The sequence below is a fragment of the Oryzias melastigma genome, linkage group LG15, assembly GCF_002922805.2.
Source record: "Oryzias melastigma strain HK-1 linkage group LG15, ASM292280v2, whole genome shotgun sequence".
Taxonomy (NCBI): domain Eukaryota; kingdom Metazoa; phylum Chordata; class Actinopteri; order Beloniformes; family Adrianichthyidae; genus Oryzias; species Oryzias melastigma.
In genome coordinates this window covers 27324712-27343741 of record NC_050526.1, presented here as the reverse complement: position 1 = coordinate 27343741, position 19030 = coordinate 27324712, and the positions used below count along the sequence as shown (strand labels likewise).

General features: G+C 37.4%; 1 protein-coding gene across 1 annotated transcript in view; it reads right to left on the bottom strand.

Annotated features, from left to right (window-relative positions):
• Nucleotides 1-534: 534 nt before the first annotated feature.
• The window catches only part of eif2ak2 (eukaryotic translation initiation factor 2-alpha kinase 2), a 25356-nt gene continuing 6860 nt past the window's right edge, over nt 535-19030 (bottom strand). Inside the window, 23 exon segments of the mRNA XM_036215616.1 lie at nt 535-1373; nt 1468-1530; nt 1786-1884; nt 2108-2245; nt 3935-4139; nt 4220-4339; nt 4421-4540; nt 5593-5642; nt 6210-6300; nt 6391-6431; nt 6531-6663; nt 7522-7656; nt 7730-7779; nt 7853-7976; nt 8050-8171; nt 8798-8927; nt 11226-11340; nt 12543-12678; nt 13439-13501; nt 16363-16464; nt 16568-16711; nt 16819-17245; nt 17326-17445. Coding sequence (XP_036071509.1) covers nt 1239-1373; nt 1468-1530; nt 1786-1884; nt 2108-2245; nt 3935-4139; nt 4220-4339; nt 4421-4540; nt 5593-5642; nt 6210-6300; nt 6391-6431; nt 6531-6663; nt 7522-7656; nt 7730-7779; nt 7853-7976; nt 8050-8171; nt 8798-8927; nt 11226-11340; nt 12543-12678; nt 13439-13501; nt 16363-16464; nt 16568-16711; nt 16819-17245; nt 17326-17445 — 2863 coding nt within the window. The 3' untranslated portion in view covers nt 535-1238.

Below are 19030 nucleotides of genomic sequence, written 5' to 3'. Positions count from 1 at the left end.
TACTTTCACATATAGAAGTGCTAAACACCCACTCCGATGTGCGTGTGCATTTTTCTCATAATAGAGGACATGTATGAGGAGTTTCTAATGAACTCCTGCCGCTCTGCAGAAACTATGTCCTGGAAAATGATTTTTTTTTTTGCGAAAAACTGAATAATCATGATTAAATGACTACTGGAAATGATTTGAAAATAGATCAAAAGATGATCGGAGTGGGTTTTAAGTAAAAAGTGCTTTTGAAAATCATCATTTAATTTCAGGTCAGAGTCACTCCATCTGACGTTGCACATTATATGACACATCTCTTAACTACCATGAAAATTCTACTTTTTGAGTTTTTAAATGCATTATACTGTTCCTTCCTCACTATAAAGAACCCCAAAGCGGTATTTAAGGTTTAAGAGTAATCCTCTAAAAACCTGCACTGTCTGCAGCAGTCCCTCCCATACCCACAAAAACGAGCGGTTGGAAACGTGCTGACGTGAGATCGATGCCAACTGCTCCCTCCAGGAAGAGTCTGTGCTGCAAGCTCCGCCCCCCGGCTTACACTACATTCAATTTATCCCCTTACCAGTGATAATCAGCGGGGAAAAAAAACGTTCATTTTAGATGCAGAATACCGTATATATTCCAGTTGTGTCCTGTCTTCATTGTTACTTTTTCCGCGGCACTCCTAATACAATCATGGTAGGGCCCCTTTAAGACTGTCATTCATCCAGGATCATTCCAGAGAAGGAAAAAAAAAAGATTTTGAAGTCTAGGTTCTGTCCAAATTCAGTCACTACTCCCAAATGACTAAAAATGATATAGTTCAAGCAGGAATATCAAGTGCCCTGGGTTTTAAAAGCAGTTCGGACATCATGTTCACTATTTTTCTCAAATGGCAATTATGAAAAGTAAAATTCGAATAAATATGAACATTTTGCGACATACTATTTATGAATCCAGTTTGTTCTAATTTATAAAATATACACAAAATTTAATTTTCTTCCACATGGCTTTAAATGCAATGCATTGTGGTCCAAACTACAGCACATACTGTTATCTTTGTAGAGACTTCTGGGAAGTTTCAAGGGCACTGAATTTTGGAATTGTAGATTCGGACACCCTAAAAATGCTGAATGTAATATAAATTGCACTTAGTAGTGAAGTAATTCTTACACAACCTTAATCCTAGTCCAGATGAACTTTTTAAAACACTTTTTCCACATTTGAAAACAGTATTTTACAATGGAGAATCAGACGGTGTGATTGTTCTCCATCTCCTTGGCCATTTTCAAATTATTCAGAAACTTTTCCAGCTTAGCCTTCACTGCTGTCGCTTCAAGTCTCTCTTCTGGCGTTTCGCACAGCAAGGACTTGATAATTAAGTACTGCAGAGATAGAGAATGGAAAAAGATTGTAAACAGACGTCCCAAAAGACACAAGAGTTTAGTCATTAATTTGTTTAGGAAAGCTGTAATTCACCTCCTCGGGAAAAGTTTCTGAAAACTTGCTGGGAAAAATCTTGCTTCTTGCATCATTCCAAATCTGGTGTAAAACAAAAGAGTTTTAGGAAGGAAATCACAAACAAGACACTTCATTTCTGCTTTTGATTCCAACTACTGCTGTCTCATTAACTTTTTTTTTTATCCCAATCAATATGTACTCAATCATATGTTCTACATTTACAAACAAGAGTGACACAAAGTTGGCCTTTCTTAAAGTTATTAGTAGAAATGTCCTGGAGGTTTAGAAGCTGTTGGTGTTTATATTTCGTCGTTCTTTCCTCCTTGAAGGACTCACCTGAGCTCTTTCATGGCCGGTCGACAGCTTCCACAGAAGCTCGAAGAAGATCAACCCCAAAGCAAACATGTCCACTTTCTGTCCATAGATCCCACTCTTCTGTAATAACCAAACGCATACAAAATTGGATTTTGATGCAGCTAAATCCTTTTTTCCAGAAAATATAACATTTACAATTCAGGAGAGTTTCAATTCAAAAAACTGTTTGAAAAATGTTCAAATGTTTTGGATCATCCTTTTAAAAGTGTTGGTTTTAGTTTATGCAGGAGTGAGATAAATTAGTCTGTAACAGAGAAAAGTTAAAGAAAAAAAAAGTTCTCACTTGCTCAGGAGCCATGTAGATTGGGGTTCCCGTCTTGGTTCTCTCCATATCTTTCCCATCATCTTCCACTTCCTTGGTGACCAACCCAAAGTCTCCGATCTTCACCTCGTTATCCATTCCAAACATGATATTTGCTGGCTGTGGGTTTATGTGTAAACACAGCCTGCTCAGTTCAAACTGATATATCAGCTGATGTGACCTTATAACTTTAGATCTGGAGAAGGAATCGATCATGGAATAGTTTTTGTTTCATCAGTCACTTTGACAACATAACAGAAGCAAAGCCATAAAATGAGTTAAATATTTTGATAATTATTGGCAGCAATGATCCTTTAAACCACAGGTGTATAACTCCAGGCTTTGTGGGTCAGTGTCCTACATGTTTTCAGACTAACCTGCCACTGTTTAGCCGTTGACTGTAAAACTCGACCGTCTAACAACCCAATATGCAGATTATCTAGTTCATTAAAAAACATTTGAAATAATGGATCATTTTGTTGATCCACTTTCATTCTTTTTGGTAAAGATCTGCATTTATAATAATAAATTGAATTCATCCACCCTGGGATTCATCATTATTTTTTTTTCTTAAGTAAAATTGTTCCAAATAGTCTTTTAATGATGATTGTTCGGTTTTTGGTCAAAATCAAAAGACATTTATGCCCAGCCGCAGTTGCTCATTCGAAATAATAATAATAATAATGATAATTAACTGCACCCAAGGCTGAATTTAGTTGTTGTAACAAGGGATATTTGTTGTTTTTCTGGGTATTTTAAGGGGTAATTGTAAAAAAAATAGGAATGTTTACCAAGTGGCATGACAAATAATTTAAGTGCCGTTGTGAAACCACGTACTTTTACCTTTCAAAATAAGAGCGGTCAAGACAAAACTCTGTCCTTTATCCTCGTTGACCTTTATTATCCCGAAAGATCAGAGACGTCAGAAAATAACGCAACAATTATTAGTTTTTCTTTATTGCAAGACACGTTGAAATCATTTTATTTTAGCTCTGTTTTTAGTGATTTTGTGAACATGGAAATGAAAGCAACTCTAACTGGCCAGGAAACATCTTTTGCTGCTCTACGTCTCATCCCGGTTGTGGAAAGCTAGCGGTAGCATTAGCATAAATTAGATAAAGAAAATCAAAATTATGACATTTCTAAAATAAATTTTGTAAAAAATTTGGTTAAAATTGATTAGGTTATCTTTTATTATTTACATAAAATTGAAGTCACCCTATGCAATTGGCATTTTGTGTGATGTCATGTGAAAAGGGTCTGGGTTGTGGGTGGGACCGTTGGCCTGTCCCCTCTCCATCACTTAGAGCTCTGTTTGCATGCAAGCTTATAGCCTTAAGCTAGCATTAGCAGCGCAAAAAATCCAGATGCACAGTTTTGAGCTAGAGGTCAACTCAGACGAGCACAAGAGTGTTGAAGGCTCATAATTTCTCGCACATCTAAGCCTGTGCGGACCAGGGAGCAGAGGATCAGAGACGAGAAGAGAGACTTTGGAACGCCTATTTCAATGAGTGCATCATTAGTCTAAGTTTTTTCTAGCATCCGGTTTTCTGATCCAATGTGAAATAATAAATACTCAAAAACGCATTTTTAATCATAAATTCTCCAAAAATACGATTTTCATTGGAGTGAGTCTTTAAGACTTTTCTTTTATTTTTCTTTGTTATTCTAATAAAGACAGTTTACTGGATTTGCAAACAACTAAACCCCACAGACTAGAAAAGGCTTAGTATAAAAGCAAAAATCTGCAATAAATACTGTAGAAAAATCTGAGTTTTTTGAGCCGAAGAACAGAAAACCTGAACTCACCTTAAGGTCTCTGTGAATAAGACGTCTGTTGTGAATGTACTCAACTCCACCCACTATTTGCAGAGCTATAGGGAGACTTTCCTCTCTTCTCTGATTGGCCTGCAGATCTTCACAGTTCTTCTTTTTAATCCAATCCTTAAGTGTCTCAGAGGAACACAATTCCATCTTAATAAAGAGGAACTTTTCACATGAGGTGCTTGCAGACCTATAAAACAACAAATGGATTCATTTTATTTGTAGACAAAAATGAAAACAAGAACTTTTATCGAGTGGGATGAGACTTACTCAGTGGAGGCTTGAGTGACATCATCGAAATACAGTGAATCCTCCATCCAAGCAGTGTAATAACGGATTATATTATTATGCTGGAGATCTGACAGAATCGCTGCCTCTTGAATAGCCTTCCTGCTCAAAGAATTGACAAAAACACTCAAAATATTCTTTTTTTGGTGCATTGAAATGATAGTGTGCAAAGCTTTGACTTACTCTGTTCCAGACACAATTTTTACTGCGTATTCCTTCTGCAACAACCGTTCTTTTACTTTGTAAACACGGCCAAACCCTCCTTTCCCAATTTGATCCAAGATGACAAACTCCTGTTCAAATCTGCAGAGTCGATCACAAGTGCTTCAGTAAGGAGGTCATACGTAGGAGAATACCAGCAGATTAGGGCTGCCACGACTAGTCGAATAATTGAGGTCTGATCGACTATCAAAATAGTCGACAACTAATTTAATAGTCGATTAGTCGTTACTTTATATAACATGGAGTCAGAGAAGTAAAGTCGAAAGTTATAATGGCATTCTGCTAGCTTTTTGGACTATTTTGGCATTTGTTGAGGTTCTTTGTGCTATTTTGGAGTTTAGCTAATATTTCAGCTACATGCTAGCTATTTTGGTTAATTTAGGATTTTTTTCAGTTTTTTGTCTAATTTGGAGTTTGGCTAATATTTCAGCAACACGCTATCTATTTTGACTAATTTAAGCTTTATTTTAGGCTAATTTGGAGTTTAGCTAATATTTCAGCTACATGCTAGCTATTTTGGTTAACTTAGGATTTTTTTTCAGTTTTTTTGTCTAATTTGGAGTTCAGCTAATATTTCAGCTACATGTTAGCTATTTTGGTTAATTTAGGATTTTTTTCTGTCTTCCTGTCTAATTTGGAGTTTGGCTAATATTTCAGCCGCATGCCCGCTATTTTGGCTTATTTAGGATTTTTTTTCAGTTTTTTAGTCCAATTTGAAGATTAGCTAATAATTCAGCAACATGCTAGCTACTTTGGCTAACTTGGTTATTTTTCAGTTTTTCCTAAGCTAATTTGACATTCAACTAATATTTGCTGGGTATCAGCTTCAGCGTTTTCAGCTATCAGTTTCAGTGTTTTAACCTAGAAATTTTAGCATCTTCAGCTATCAGCACTAGCCCCTTTAGCGGCCAAAATTCAGCTTACAGCATTCATACTAGCAAGTCATATTGTAGGTAATGCTATAAAGCTAGTTTTTAGTTAGTTTAAAGCTAATGATGGTTAAGATGTGTGCTTAACATCCAGTTTGCGCGACCCGATTAGTTGACTAATTGGTCAAAATAATCGGTGATTAGTCGACTATTAAAATAATCGTTTGTGGCAGCACTACAACAGATGTATTCCAGTTTTCATACCTTGACTTGGGGACAGATTCATTTTCTGCACCTCTGGTTCCAACATTATTCTAAAAAGAGGGAAAAAAAGACTTCTTCTGTTATAGTAGTTCATAAATAAATGCATAGTTAACTGGACTATTGATAAAAAAAAATTCACTTCATACAAATATTCAAGTATCTGTGGTGCTATCTCTGAAGCCACGTACACGTCAGGCATGTGATGCGTTTTAAATTTGTCCTTCATGATCAATTTTCCACTGGTTCAACTTTTGACGCATGTTCAATGACCAAACGTTTTGTACATAGAGCCTGAAAAGGAACTTAAAAACGTGTGTAAAGATGCATGAACGTGAGAGTTTTGAATGCACAAGCTCACATATCCATGTGTTTGCATACAGTTTCCATTGAAAGCTGTCACATGAACGTATATTTCTAAGCCCAGTGTGAACACAACATAAGGCTGATCAAAAAACTCTGGACTGAAAGAGTTGATGATTAACTTTTTTAAGGTGTGGACTTCAGAGTACAGCAGAAAGATCCAAACTGTGAAACAAGTTTTTGGTTTTAAAATGTTTTTTGGGGCCAGTTAACAATTTCACAAACAGCATTTCATTGATCAGGATGAAGAAACCCACCTCAGCTTTGGAAGAGTTTGATGAATCAGCAAATATTATTGATTCACTTTCACTGTTTTGCATCTTTTCTGCTGATGGCTCATTAGAAGACCTGAAAAATATATATTTAAAAAAAAACACCCATAAATACTGCAACATTCCATATTTTTGTTGTCTTTGCCTAAATGGTTTTCCTACTTACTGTGGTGTGTCATCTTCAGATCCACTTGACTTGGAAGACGTCTAAGATGCAAGATAAACAAATACAGAATGCATCAGGATCAAAGACGGTGAAGATATGGAAGCATCATCTGAGCACGTTACAGAGAACATGTCGTTCACCTTACTGTCCCAGTCTGACTGCTCCTGCAGAGCAGACCAGGCCATTCTGGCAGCATTTTGCTTGGCTTCCTTTGCAGTGTTTCCCTCAGCAGTGGGGTATTCATGGCCATCAATAACCACTTTGTGGAAAAATCTAATTGGAAAAAAAGTAGAAATACTTATATTTATAAATAGCAGTGGCAATTTTTTAACAAAAGTTTACATTTACAGAAATTAAAAAAAAAAGAAATAATACATGTTTATTTGTAACAGCTGTCCTGGTGGTCCATGAGCTCAAAGACCCACCCCCCCAACACACACACACAAACACACAAAATTAGGATCAACTCAGAAAATTAAAAATCTGTTTGAAAGCTGTAAATTGAGGACTGACAGCAAAAAAAACAAGAGAAACTAAAAAAAATGACAATACAAAATAGCAGTTGTTACAAATGAACTTATTTTTGTAACTTTTTCAGATTTATGTTTTTTTTTTGTTTAAGTTTTTAGTATTTCTTTAAATTGAGTTTTTTTTTAAATGTTGAATATTTCTTTCAAATTTACAATGATTATAAAACCATTTCAAAATTAAGTTTTTTTCATTCACTTTCATCACTAAACTGGTCCTGATTTTCTGTTTGTTTAATGTGCATGTGTAGTGGATTATTATGTATTTGTTTATTTACATAAAGTGTTTATGGTGGGGGATATGTTCAATAAATGACCTGCGATAGTAGAAATCTATCAAATGAAAATAGAGATGCTCGTGAGATTTAAGTAAATTTGGAGAGCTGCAAGTGTCTGTACAGGAGACACCACACAGGGGAGATTGACTGACAAGATCTCCAGCCAATCAAAATGCGAAGTTTAAAAAAATGATGCAAAATTGCAGTGAAATAATCTGCAAAACAGCAGGATCTCAAAAGCTGAACCATGATATGGAGAGGCTTTGAAGGGTTCATAACATGACAAGTGGTCCATAAAAATAGTTGAACTGAATTTGAATACTCACTGTGGGGCGTGGGGAGGACCACATCTGTTCACCGGAATATATAAAAGGTTGCATTTGTGCTTCTGTTGGTAGTTGTTGAGAAGACCAATGAAATTAGTGTCTGGGAGCTCCATAGAGCTCAGACTGGAATGGGTCCTGTAATAAAGCAACATCCTCTGTCAATGGTGAAAGAGACACATTTAAACACCAACAACAGGAAGTTACTCACCAACTATCATCCAAACTTTGGTTTAACTTCTCACTTTGGCCTTCCGTAGTCTTTGGAACAAGGCAGAAGAGTTATGAGCAAAGATCACAAAGGCAGTTTAAGGTAAAATCTTCCACTTCTCACCTCTGAAGCGTTGTTGCTATTCAGAATGTCATATACCATCATTGCTGCATTCTCCTTAGCTTCCCTCTTGGATATCCCAGAGACCTCTGGGTATTTTCTATCACCAATCACAAACCTATACCAGCTAAAAGAATCAGAAAATGAGCATGGTGAGTGTTAGGATGATCTGGTAAAGGAAAAAAAACTGGCATACTTACAATTTTCCAGCTTTTTGTGTCTCCTCGGGCTTCACGCCCACCCTGTTCCTCTGACCGTACTGGTTCAGCCAGCAGATATAGTTTATGTTCGTCGGCTTAGGCGATGCAGAAACTTCTGTCTCCTAAGAAATAAAATATATTCCTTAAATGATTGTTTTTTTAATTATGTTTGTGATATTTAAAGAGGCACAACCATAACAGAGTTTTCTTGTGTTGGAGAATTAGGGAGGGAATCAGGGTCGGTTCATGACCTGCAGGAGGGGAGACATTCCTTCTTGCAAGCAGAAGCTTTTAGAAAATGTTTGGCAGTTGAGATTAAAAGTCTTGGTTGTCTTTGAGTTTGAAACAGCTTCCGATTGTTCCAACAAAGTGGAAGTCTCTCGCATTACAAATAACTGACTTTTAGCTGATAAAATGATGATAATAACTACATACCTGTTTGAGGCCATAAAGTTGTTGTTTACAAGATTTTTTTTCTGACTATTTTTTTTTTATGTTTAATCTTTTTTGTGCTTTTGTTAGATAATATTGAAGAGTAAAAAAGGAGCAATGTTTCCTGATTGGTTTATAAGTGATTTAGTGCATATGTATTTATATCCCGGAGTTATTTGAAGGATATACATTGTCTTTTCAGTGGTTTCCATCCCGAACAGTTGTTATTAAAGCTTCCCAGTCAAATGTTCTCACATTTTTCAAACTAAGAAGACTTCATATCACACACTGGAATAAAAAGAAACTGTACACTTACTGAGTCCTGGTACTTATCCTTAAACAGACATTTCAGGGCTTCAAACGCTGCTTTCTGCTTGGCATCCTTCTTGGTTTTCCCAACACCATTTGGGTAGGCTGTTCCATCTAGAATGACTCTCTGAGTGAATCTGTGGAGGATTTTGCGAACAAATCACAACAGGGAAACAAAACAGGCTGTGGTGGAGTGGCTAGCTTTTTACTGAAAAATTGGTGTTTAAACTAAACCCAAAACGCCTGCAGGGATGGTGGTGACGAATCAACGTCTGTTGGTACTGGAAGTTGAAGATTTGGCAATTTTTTTGTTGCTTGTTCTACAAATTAACCACTAACAAGCAAAAGAAAAAGGGATACGATTTACTGTCATTTGGTACGACACACAGACCACATTCCTGGTATTTCTTGCAAGATGTAAATTAAATATAAAACAAACAAGTAAACAAGAATTAATTACAAACGCGTTAACATTTTAGTTTCATAAAGTTCAGTCCACTGTTCTTTTTCCGATTCGAAATGATAGGTATGGCACTGTATTGTCACGTTTCTGCAAAATTCCAAAGCCTTCAATGAAGGCCTAAAATGATCTGATAAGAAGTATCTAAATCACAGAGAAATGTTTATTTTTAAATATATTTTTCTCAAAAATATATTTTAGATCATTCCAACGATTCCGTTCGCTTCTCTCACAGCCCTACGCCTCGGCTGCACTACTGTCGGAATCAGATTTTAGCCTCTTACTTGTTGCTAGGTCCACGAAAGTATGCCTACTCATACAGTCAGTGCTTCCGCCTTCACTGCCAGTTTTGCAGATGACTTTCCATAAAAACACTGCTGATTAACCGCATTGACGATTCAACCAATCAGAATTTGAGTTACAGTCTCTGTAGCTTAATGGAGACGGATGATGACATATTTGCCTCTGATTGGATGGTCAAAGCTCGCGCTGCCAAAAGCTTCTTCTGTTCTTCATATTGTAGGCAGTAGTTGCACTTGATTTTTGTTTCAACTACTCGCTGTTATGCTATTAACGATAGAAGAAGGAGGAGAAACTGATTTAGTCACATATTTATCACATAAGCCATTTTTAAGATGGACTTTTCCGGAAAATTGGCCATCGGCAAAAAAGGCCCACCAACCCCAAAGCTAGCAAACCTGTCTCAGGAGGGAAAATAATTTGTCCGCCACTTTCAACCTTCCTGCAGTTCTGTCTGGCCAGGGTAGGAGCTTTGTGAAAATGTTGAGCGACAAAGGGGCCAGTATGAGAACTTCTATGCCGCCACCGTACGCACCACAGCCGCTCCAAACACATTGAGCTGCAGTGGCTTCACTACATGATTTCGGACATTGGGAAGCACTTCCCAGTGTCATATATTGTATCACAATGAGACATCCAAGGGTGTCATTAACATTATAATTTGAAAAATATATATATATATTTTTTTAGAAACCAGAAGCTTAAAAACATCAAACACCAACTTCGGCCTCTTTCTGATTGGGCCTCGAAAATATCGGCGGACATTACAGTGTAAACTGGTGTAAGCCTAAGGAAGGACGAGGACTACTGCTACAGACCTGGAGGATGGCCGCACATCCTTGGCTGAAACGTATTTGAATAAGGAACTAAAAGCTGCCAAACCAAACCCACCCAAATTATGTGCGACCGTCCATAGCAATTTTTACCAACCCAAAACCATACAATCTGGCATCACTGAATCTTCTGCTTGCTAACTTCCTGTTGTCTGGAACGTTCCATTGCTGCAGAGGGACAGGGGAGGATGAAACACCTTTTCCTGATCAGTCTTATGCCATTTCAGGGATTTGGGATGTTTATTTTATGACAGATTTAAATAATGACGGGTGTAAAATTAATCCTAGGCAATTTTGCAACTGTTCAGCTTGGGGCCCCAGAGTTAAGGGGGGCCCAGGTTATCACCTACCTTTGTCTAATGGTAGCTCCGCCCCTGATAGACTATGTACATGTGTACTGTAGGAAGTATACTAGCTGAATACTTCTTCAAACTAAAGTGTAACATTTGAAGTTTACACTATATAGAAACAAACTTTAAGTAGACTTCTGCTCTTATTATATACTTGTAGTACAAATGTAGATACTTTTGGACATGAATTGTACTGATGTGTAAATATTAGAATCCAATAAATTATTTCACACAGATTTTTATGTGGAAACTCGTATTTTGATTGAAAAAAGATAATTTCAAACATTTTGTGGACCAATCAAGATAATATGAAGGGCGGAAGCTTCTGGTCGATCAGCTGTTTGGATCAGGTCATGGTGACAGGCCCTTCCCTTAGTAAACCCGTCTTTTCACGCGTCCATCACTAGAAGTTGCTATATCGATCTGGTCACAAATTCTGACAGGTCACAGTTTTTGGTGCAACACCATAAAGAAAGAAACCATCAAACTCACATTTTGTTGTGTTCCTCTCCTTCCCTGTTAACGTCCTCAAAACGCAGCACGAGCCGTTCTTTCTGCGCAAACTCGTTCAATTCAGACACGAATTTTCTAGATTCCATCGCCGTGACTCAGCTATGTATACGACTATAGGCTCAGCAGGTCGATCATAACATACATTTACTGTCTGTGGCGCTGCATCTGCCTCCAGCGCCTATAAATCTGCGCATGCTCCGTAGCCTTCAGTCTGTTTCAAGCCCTTAAGTTTCGATTACGTCGCAGAATTCCTGGATTCATTAAACGAAACTGAAACTGAACTGCAACTTCCAGAAACCTAACAAATACATTTCTACAAAAAATCTATAGAAATAATTTATATTTGCCACAGGAACCAAATGTAGATTTTAACTGGTAGATACATTATTTAGATTTAAAAATTTAGACTTAACATTCAGATTTTAATTTAGCTGTAATGTTATTTTAAGATTTTACATTTAAACATAAAATGTTTGTTTTCATACACTTATATTTAACATTTATATTTACATTAAGAAAACAGTATTTGCATTTAGAGATAACATTTAATTTAGGATTTAACTGTAGCAAACTTTAAGATTTCATAATTATATTATTTGTCATGACATTAGATTTCTAAGCTTTAACATTTAAAATACATTTAAATTTATTTATTAATATTTGTTTATGTAAAAACACATAATTTCAAGTAACATATGATGCTCTTACTGATGTACAGAAATGTCTAAATTTGGTCAAATTGTCCTAATTTGAATGAGGTGAATTTTTACATTCAACTCTCTTGATATAATTTAGTGTAAAATTTAGGCACAAAATGTGCCAAATGCAACAAAACTTTCTAGGGGTTATAGTCACAAACTTACCTTTCCCAGTTGTCTATGTAAAATAACAATGTATACTTGAATTAATATTTTACAGCCTGATTTTGAACAGAATTTATTGAATCTACAGAAGAATGAACCACACATATATATAAAGAGTTGTTTATTTCATAAAACCCTTTTTATAGTACAGCATGACACAGTTAGTATTTTATAATCACATTTTTAACACTGAATTGCATTAAAAGATGAATCCCCAAAACATTTTCATTTTTGTCAGGAGAAATTTAAAACGTGATTGTATTAAAATATTATTAAACATTTAAAAGTGTAATCAAATTCAAGCATGATGGTAAATACATAACACAATTGCTTCCATCAGAACCATACACAGAACATAACATAATCCTGATGCATGTGGCCACATTATGTGTACATAGAGAACATTGGACCGATAAACCAATTATGATTTATTACAAAGTTCTACTATCACGTTCCATAGTTTTGAGTTGTTCAAGGTCTCTCTTCCATTTTTCCAAGTCCGCCTTCAGCTTACTGGCTTCTGGTCGATCCTTTGGTTGAACACACAGCATTGATTTAACCATTTGGCTCTGAAAAAAATAGTAAAAAGTTAGTTAGATGGAGGTCTATAGTGACTGTTAACTTTTTATCCAAAGGAAGAGATTTTTAAACAGAAACACAACAACTAGGTTTGGTCCACATTTTTTTCTATGGGCATGCTGCGGGCAACAGATCGTAGTGAACATTTATGAAACACTCTTATGTAGGTGCAGGTGTGTTGTACAGATTTTTATCAACCCCTTCAACACAGCATCCCCCATATGTTATATATGCATGGAACTTCTATTCCCTTTACGATACAATTATGTGACAATAGTACGATCCATTTTCATGATGTCCCTTGAGGTGGCTGTACAAGCCTCAGGAGATCCCCCTGCACAAGTGCATGTGGCTAAAGGTGCATTCACATTGAACTCGAGGCGGCCAGTTTCAATGTTAAGTCAATGGTACAGACGCGAATTGAGGCGATCTAAAGACCTAATCAGCAATCTTTTTGTTTAACTCTTCACAATAAATAAACCTGATTTCTCAACATAATCTGTGTCTTCCTACATTCTAAGTGAGAAATCCACAGACACCGTTCCTTATAGCGATCATCCTAAAAACATTAGCAAGCTCCTCTCACTTGTGGTCACGGCGTCAAGCTCAGGCAAGTGGGGAGCAGGAAATTCACTGCGCGGCAAAAGAGGGGCGGGCCATGCGAATTTGTCAAGCGAATCGTGTTCGGTGTGAATGCACCTAGGATCTGAGCTTTCTCAAAAACTGGTTATTAAAATAAAACAGACATACCTCCTCATAAAAGTGACTTCGAAATTTCTCAGGAAAATTTTGTTTTCTTAATTCTTTCCAAATCTAGAATCAAGACAAAAATGTTGTTAGATTGATGCAGAAAAAGTTCAACAAACAAACAGATTTTTAAAAACATTTTTCTAAAGTGGGATTTGGCACTATGACAAAGCAATACGAGTGTGTTGGTACTAAACTTACATTTTTAAATTATTAAAGCAATATGAACATAATAAAAAGCAAATAATTACTGATTGCAAAAGTAATGAATTACAGTTACATGTTACTTCTTGCTGTAATGAAGTAATTCAAGACAATACTCCCTGACTTTTGTTTATTAACTTTTATCAAATAAAAGTAGCCAAAACTACTCAAGACAAAATAGAGACCAAAACAGCAGATAAAACAATGCAACAAACAGAATCACTTTGAGTTTTTTTAAATTGATTTCAATTCAGAAGGAGAAACATTTCCAATTTGACTTCAAAGACACAAACACTTTAATTTCACCTTTGTTTTTCCAATAACTGTGTTTCAGTTTTTTCCTCAAAGCCAATATCTGTCACTGCTTTCGCTGTAATCTGCTTTAAACAGAATTTCTTTTTTCATCTCTCTGAGGTCTGTAGGCCTCAGGCTCTCTATTCAGACTCATGTTTTTATGGATTAAACTGCAGCTTTTAGTTCCGTGCTTTCAGTTGATTATAAATAAACAATATTTTTTGTAACCATTATTGTTTCTTATCTAATTTTGAAACACTGTGCAAGATAATTAAGACTGAAGAGTTCTGCAAATATTACAAAGAAAGTAACTTAAAAGTAAAACTAGAATTACATTACAATTGTGAGAGTAATATAAAGTAGAGATTACTACTGAATAAAAATAATGTGTAATATTTAATGTATTACTAGTGTATAATTTGTAATAACAACATTATAAATTGTTTTATGATTTTGAAGATATTTTTTGGAGAAGGTTTTGCAATTACTCAAATATGTATAAAATACTTAAAAGTTGATGTCTTCATGACTGAAAAAGTATATTCATATTTATCTGAACAGAATCAGCTGCGCTTTTATTAATATTTATCACTTCACTCACTGATCAAGCTACCGCATCAGTGGTGATACACTTCAATGATTAAGGAACATTTTTGGAAGGAATGCCTTCATCACAGCCAGCAAGGCAAGGTAGACCATATATAGTTTTAAAGTGGGCAAAAAAGTGAGCCCTGAATGGGTTTGTCCACAGTTTCTGTGGTGATCCCACCTGTGTTTGCCCAAATTGGGTTACGTTGACACTCAGAGGGTTGGTTTGCTATGCTAACCAGCCGCCTAGTGGTCAACGGATAATCACTAGATTGCTACTGTGAAACCCGCTAGCTTGATGCAGCAGAGCTCACTAGCTTGCTACAGATGAGCTTGCTACAGTGGAGACTGCTAGCTCAATACTACAGCAGACTTTGCTAGCTTGCCACAACAGAGTTAACTACAGCAGAGCTAACTAGCTCCATAAAGCTGAGCTCATTACAGCAGACCTTGCTAGCTTGCTACAACAGAGCTCGCTAGCTTGATACAGCGGAGCTTGCTGGCAATCTACGCCATCCACCAGGAGGCATGCTTGTGTAGCTAGCAACCCACTCAGTGCCCACCTAAGCTAATGTGAGTAATGTGTGCAAGCTAATGTGTAAAGCAAACACAAGTGGAGCCACCACAAAAACCTTGTACAAACCAAATTGGGGCGCACAAACCTGGCCCACTTGGTCTAACTGGCTGGGATTTTACATTTAAGCTTAAATCACTGATGACATTTCAAACTTTTCATTGCAATATAATTTATTTCATAGTCAGCTAAAAGCTACAGTTCATACATTTTGAGGCAGAAGAACGAGTTCCCTATTTTTCAGCAGAACAAACATCATTTATGGGACCGTTTCCTCACTGTTCCGGTGAGTTAGGTGGTTAGGTCATATCTTCTTACAGTCCTCAGACAAGAACCAACAAATCGAAACATCTCACGGGTGTAAAGTGATTACAACAAGTGGAAGGTTCTGGTCTTTCTGGGAAAGTGTTAAGCTCCTCATCATATCTTCACTTTTTTTCATTATTATCGTCTAGAGAATGGTAAAAAAGAAACCAGACACTGTAAATAATCAAATTCTTCTACATTACTGACCATTTTTGCTGCACTGGTAGCCCATAGGTTGGGGTTGTGAAGGGCTGTAAGCTAGCAAGAGAGAATGTAGACAGAGAGCTCTCAGCAACTGGGAGAGAAAGGGGGTGGGATTCCTACAACGCAACTCTCCCACCCACAACTCAGAGGTGAATCTCACACAAGTTTCTGTTTTATCGGGGCGGCCGTGGTGCAGTGGTAGGGTGGTCGACTCCTGATCAGAAGTGAGCAGGTTCGACTCCCGCCTTGCCCACCCATGTGTCGCAGTGTCCTTGAGCAAGACACTGAACCCCGAATTGCCTCTGGTGGGAGGTTGGCGCCAGTGTTCGGCAGCGGAGCCACCACCAGTGTGTGAATGTGTGCGTGAATGGGTGAATGGGTCTGTGACTGTATTTGTATTTGTATTTATTTATTTAGTAGGGACGGATATAAAAACATAGACATACAGCAAAGCAGCAGTCCCATGCCTATATCATCATGCTTGTAGCAGGAGCTAATTTGCAGCATTTGAAGCGCTTTGGGCCCTTGAAGGAGGGTAGAAAGCGCTATACAAGTATACGCCATTTACCATTTACCATTTGTCTAAAAACAGGATAATCACAGTAAAGAGAACACTGGGAACACTTTGAAAACAGATCAATAGATGATCGGAGTGGGAATTCAAGTGTGAATGTTGACAAATGTTCTAAGTTGACACTTGAAAGCTCAACTTTGCAACTGAATACATTTCAGAAAGCTTAAAGTTGTGAAAACTCACCTCTTTCCTTTCGTGAAAAGTTGGGAGGTTCCAAAGGAGTTCGAAATAGATCAGGCCCAGGGCGAATATATCTACTTTATAAGTATAAGGGGTTCGGCTTTTCTGTCACAAGAACAAAGGCAAAGTGTTAACCAAAGACGTGTAAATCTCCAGGAACAAGAAGTTAAAACCTTTACATATCATCACTAATGAATGAAGTTCTCACCTGCTCAGGAGCCATGTAAGACGGGGTCCCTTTGTACTCACTTCTGTCCTTCTGGTTCTCAGCATCATCTTCAATCTCAGCTGTGACCAGGCCAAAGTCTCCAATCTTCACTCCTCCATTTAGATCAAACAAGATGTTTGCAGGCTGAGGGATGGAGAACAAGAACAAGTATTTGTTTGAAATCCATGAAAATTGTTCTGCTTTGAGGCTTTTCAAGCAGACTCCAAAGTCCGCCTTGCTTCTCCTCTCACCTTCAGGTCTCTGTGGATCAGCGTCATGGAGTGAATGTACTCCACTCCATTCACTAACTGCAGGGCAATGGTTAGACTTTCCTCCCTTCTTTTAGGATCTCGTAGAGATTTCTTTGGGTCCTGCTTGTTCTTCTCATCTATCCACGCTCTCAATGTTTTGGTGTCACACAGCTGCATGTGAATGTAGAGGTACAATACAGGCAAGTCACTGGAAGATCTGAGAGGAAGACACAAGAAATACAATGCGATTTAAATGGTGGCAAATAAAAAAAGAGATAACTCCAGAATGGAGACATACTGTGCGGAGGAGCTGCTCTCTGTTGAACCGTCCCACTGGGGAGCAGAATCTTCTATCCAACATGTGTAGTAGCGAACGATGTTACAGTGGTTGAGGTCTGACAGCACCTTTACCTCTCGTCGAGCTTCTCTAATACAAGGATGCAACAAAGAGTTAGTCATTTTACTAAATTTGACAACAAATGAAGCCCAAGTTCCTGCAAGACTCACTCTTTGTAGCGCACTATCTTCAAAGCACAATCCTTCCCCTCCAGTTTATGTTTTGCCTTATAGACAAAACCAAAATGTCCTCTACCCAGAGCTTCCTTGAGGTCATACTCCTTCCTAAGCCTGAAGAATAATTTTCAAAATGCAGTAAATGTATTCACACAGTAGCATGCAAGCCTCTCTGTATTCATTCAGTTTCTCCTTCCCAGTAGAATGAGAGAATTATTCATCCAAGTGCAGATATCTGACATGCTGCTATAGAGTGAGGCAAATCAGTAGAGAGGTCTGTAATGTTCTTTATAGAAACACTTCATCTGTGATAGACAGAATATTAAACAAAAAATCCATGAAATCAAATGTTTTAGCTTTTACTGAATTTCTTTGTATAAAAAGTGCAGAAAACGAGTATTTAATTGATAACAAAAGTTCACCACAAAACTTTTTAATGTAACTGTTGTTTTAATGATAGAGCTCAAGTGTCTTCTGTAAGTCTTTAGAAGGTTTGCACAAACTATATCTGCTATTTTGGTCCATTCTTCCATGCAGATCTTCTCTAGAGCTGTGATGTTTTAAGGCTGTTGCTGGACTTTCAACTCCTTCCATTGATTCTCTGTTGGACTGAGGTCCAGAAACTGGCTAGAACACTGCAGAACTTTGAAATTTGAATGTACGGTAGCCTCTTCTTCATTGCCTTGGCGATGTGTTTGGGCATGTTTCATCCTCAATGTTCTCATGGATGGAAGAAGGTTTTTGCCCAAAACCTTGCCATACATGGTTCTAAAGCATGATGTCTCCACCCCCATGCTTCACAGTAGTGCTCTTGAGCTGTAACTCAGTGTACTTCCTTCTCCAAACAAGTGCAAATGTCTTTTTGACCAAAGAGCCTTTCAAAATTCTCCTCTAGATCATCCAGGTGATCTCTGAAGAACTTAAGACGGGTCTGGATATGTGCTGGTTTAAGTACATCTCCAGGAGCTTTGTAGGACTCCATGATGATGTTGAGTGTTTCCATAGTAACTTCTGTTTCAGTTCTCATCATTGCAATTGTGTTAGGGGCCTCTGTGGGCCCCCTCAGTCTGGGCACCTGGAATAAGCCACCTTTACCCCCCCCCCCCCCTCTTCTCAGCTCCAGATGAGAAGAGATTTCAGTGATCTTGTATTCCTACAGTTGATATTTTCCCTCCAAGCAGCTTGCTTATTGTAGATTGGTTCATACCAGCCTTGTTCAGATCTTCAACCTCATTATTGATGTCCTTCGACAAATCTTTGGTCTTGGTCATGGTGGAGAAGTTGCAGTCTGGCTGTTTAGGGGTGTGTACAGGTGCCTTTTATACAGATAACCATTTTAAACCCAGGTAACCAGTGGAGGCAAGAAGAGCTTCTTAAAAAAGAAGAAACAGGTCTGTGAAGGATTCAAATTTTGTTTTTTTTCTGCTCCACTATACAAATAAATATTTTTTACATTTTGTCTCTCACAGTTGAAGTGTTTCTATGATTAAGACTGCAGATCAGACTCAGCTTTTGAAGTGGCTCAACTTAAAGAATCTACCGGTATGACTGATTTCTAAATGTTGACTAAGACAGATATCCAATATTTCAACCTTTGTTTTCCTTTAGGACACATGAAAACTAAATTAATGCTTTTCCTCAATCCTGCTGATAGTGAACAATTTTGTGGATGAGGATTAATCTGTGGGAACTTCACAAA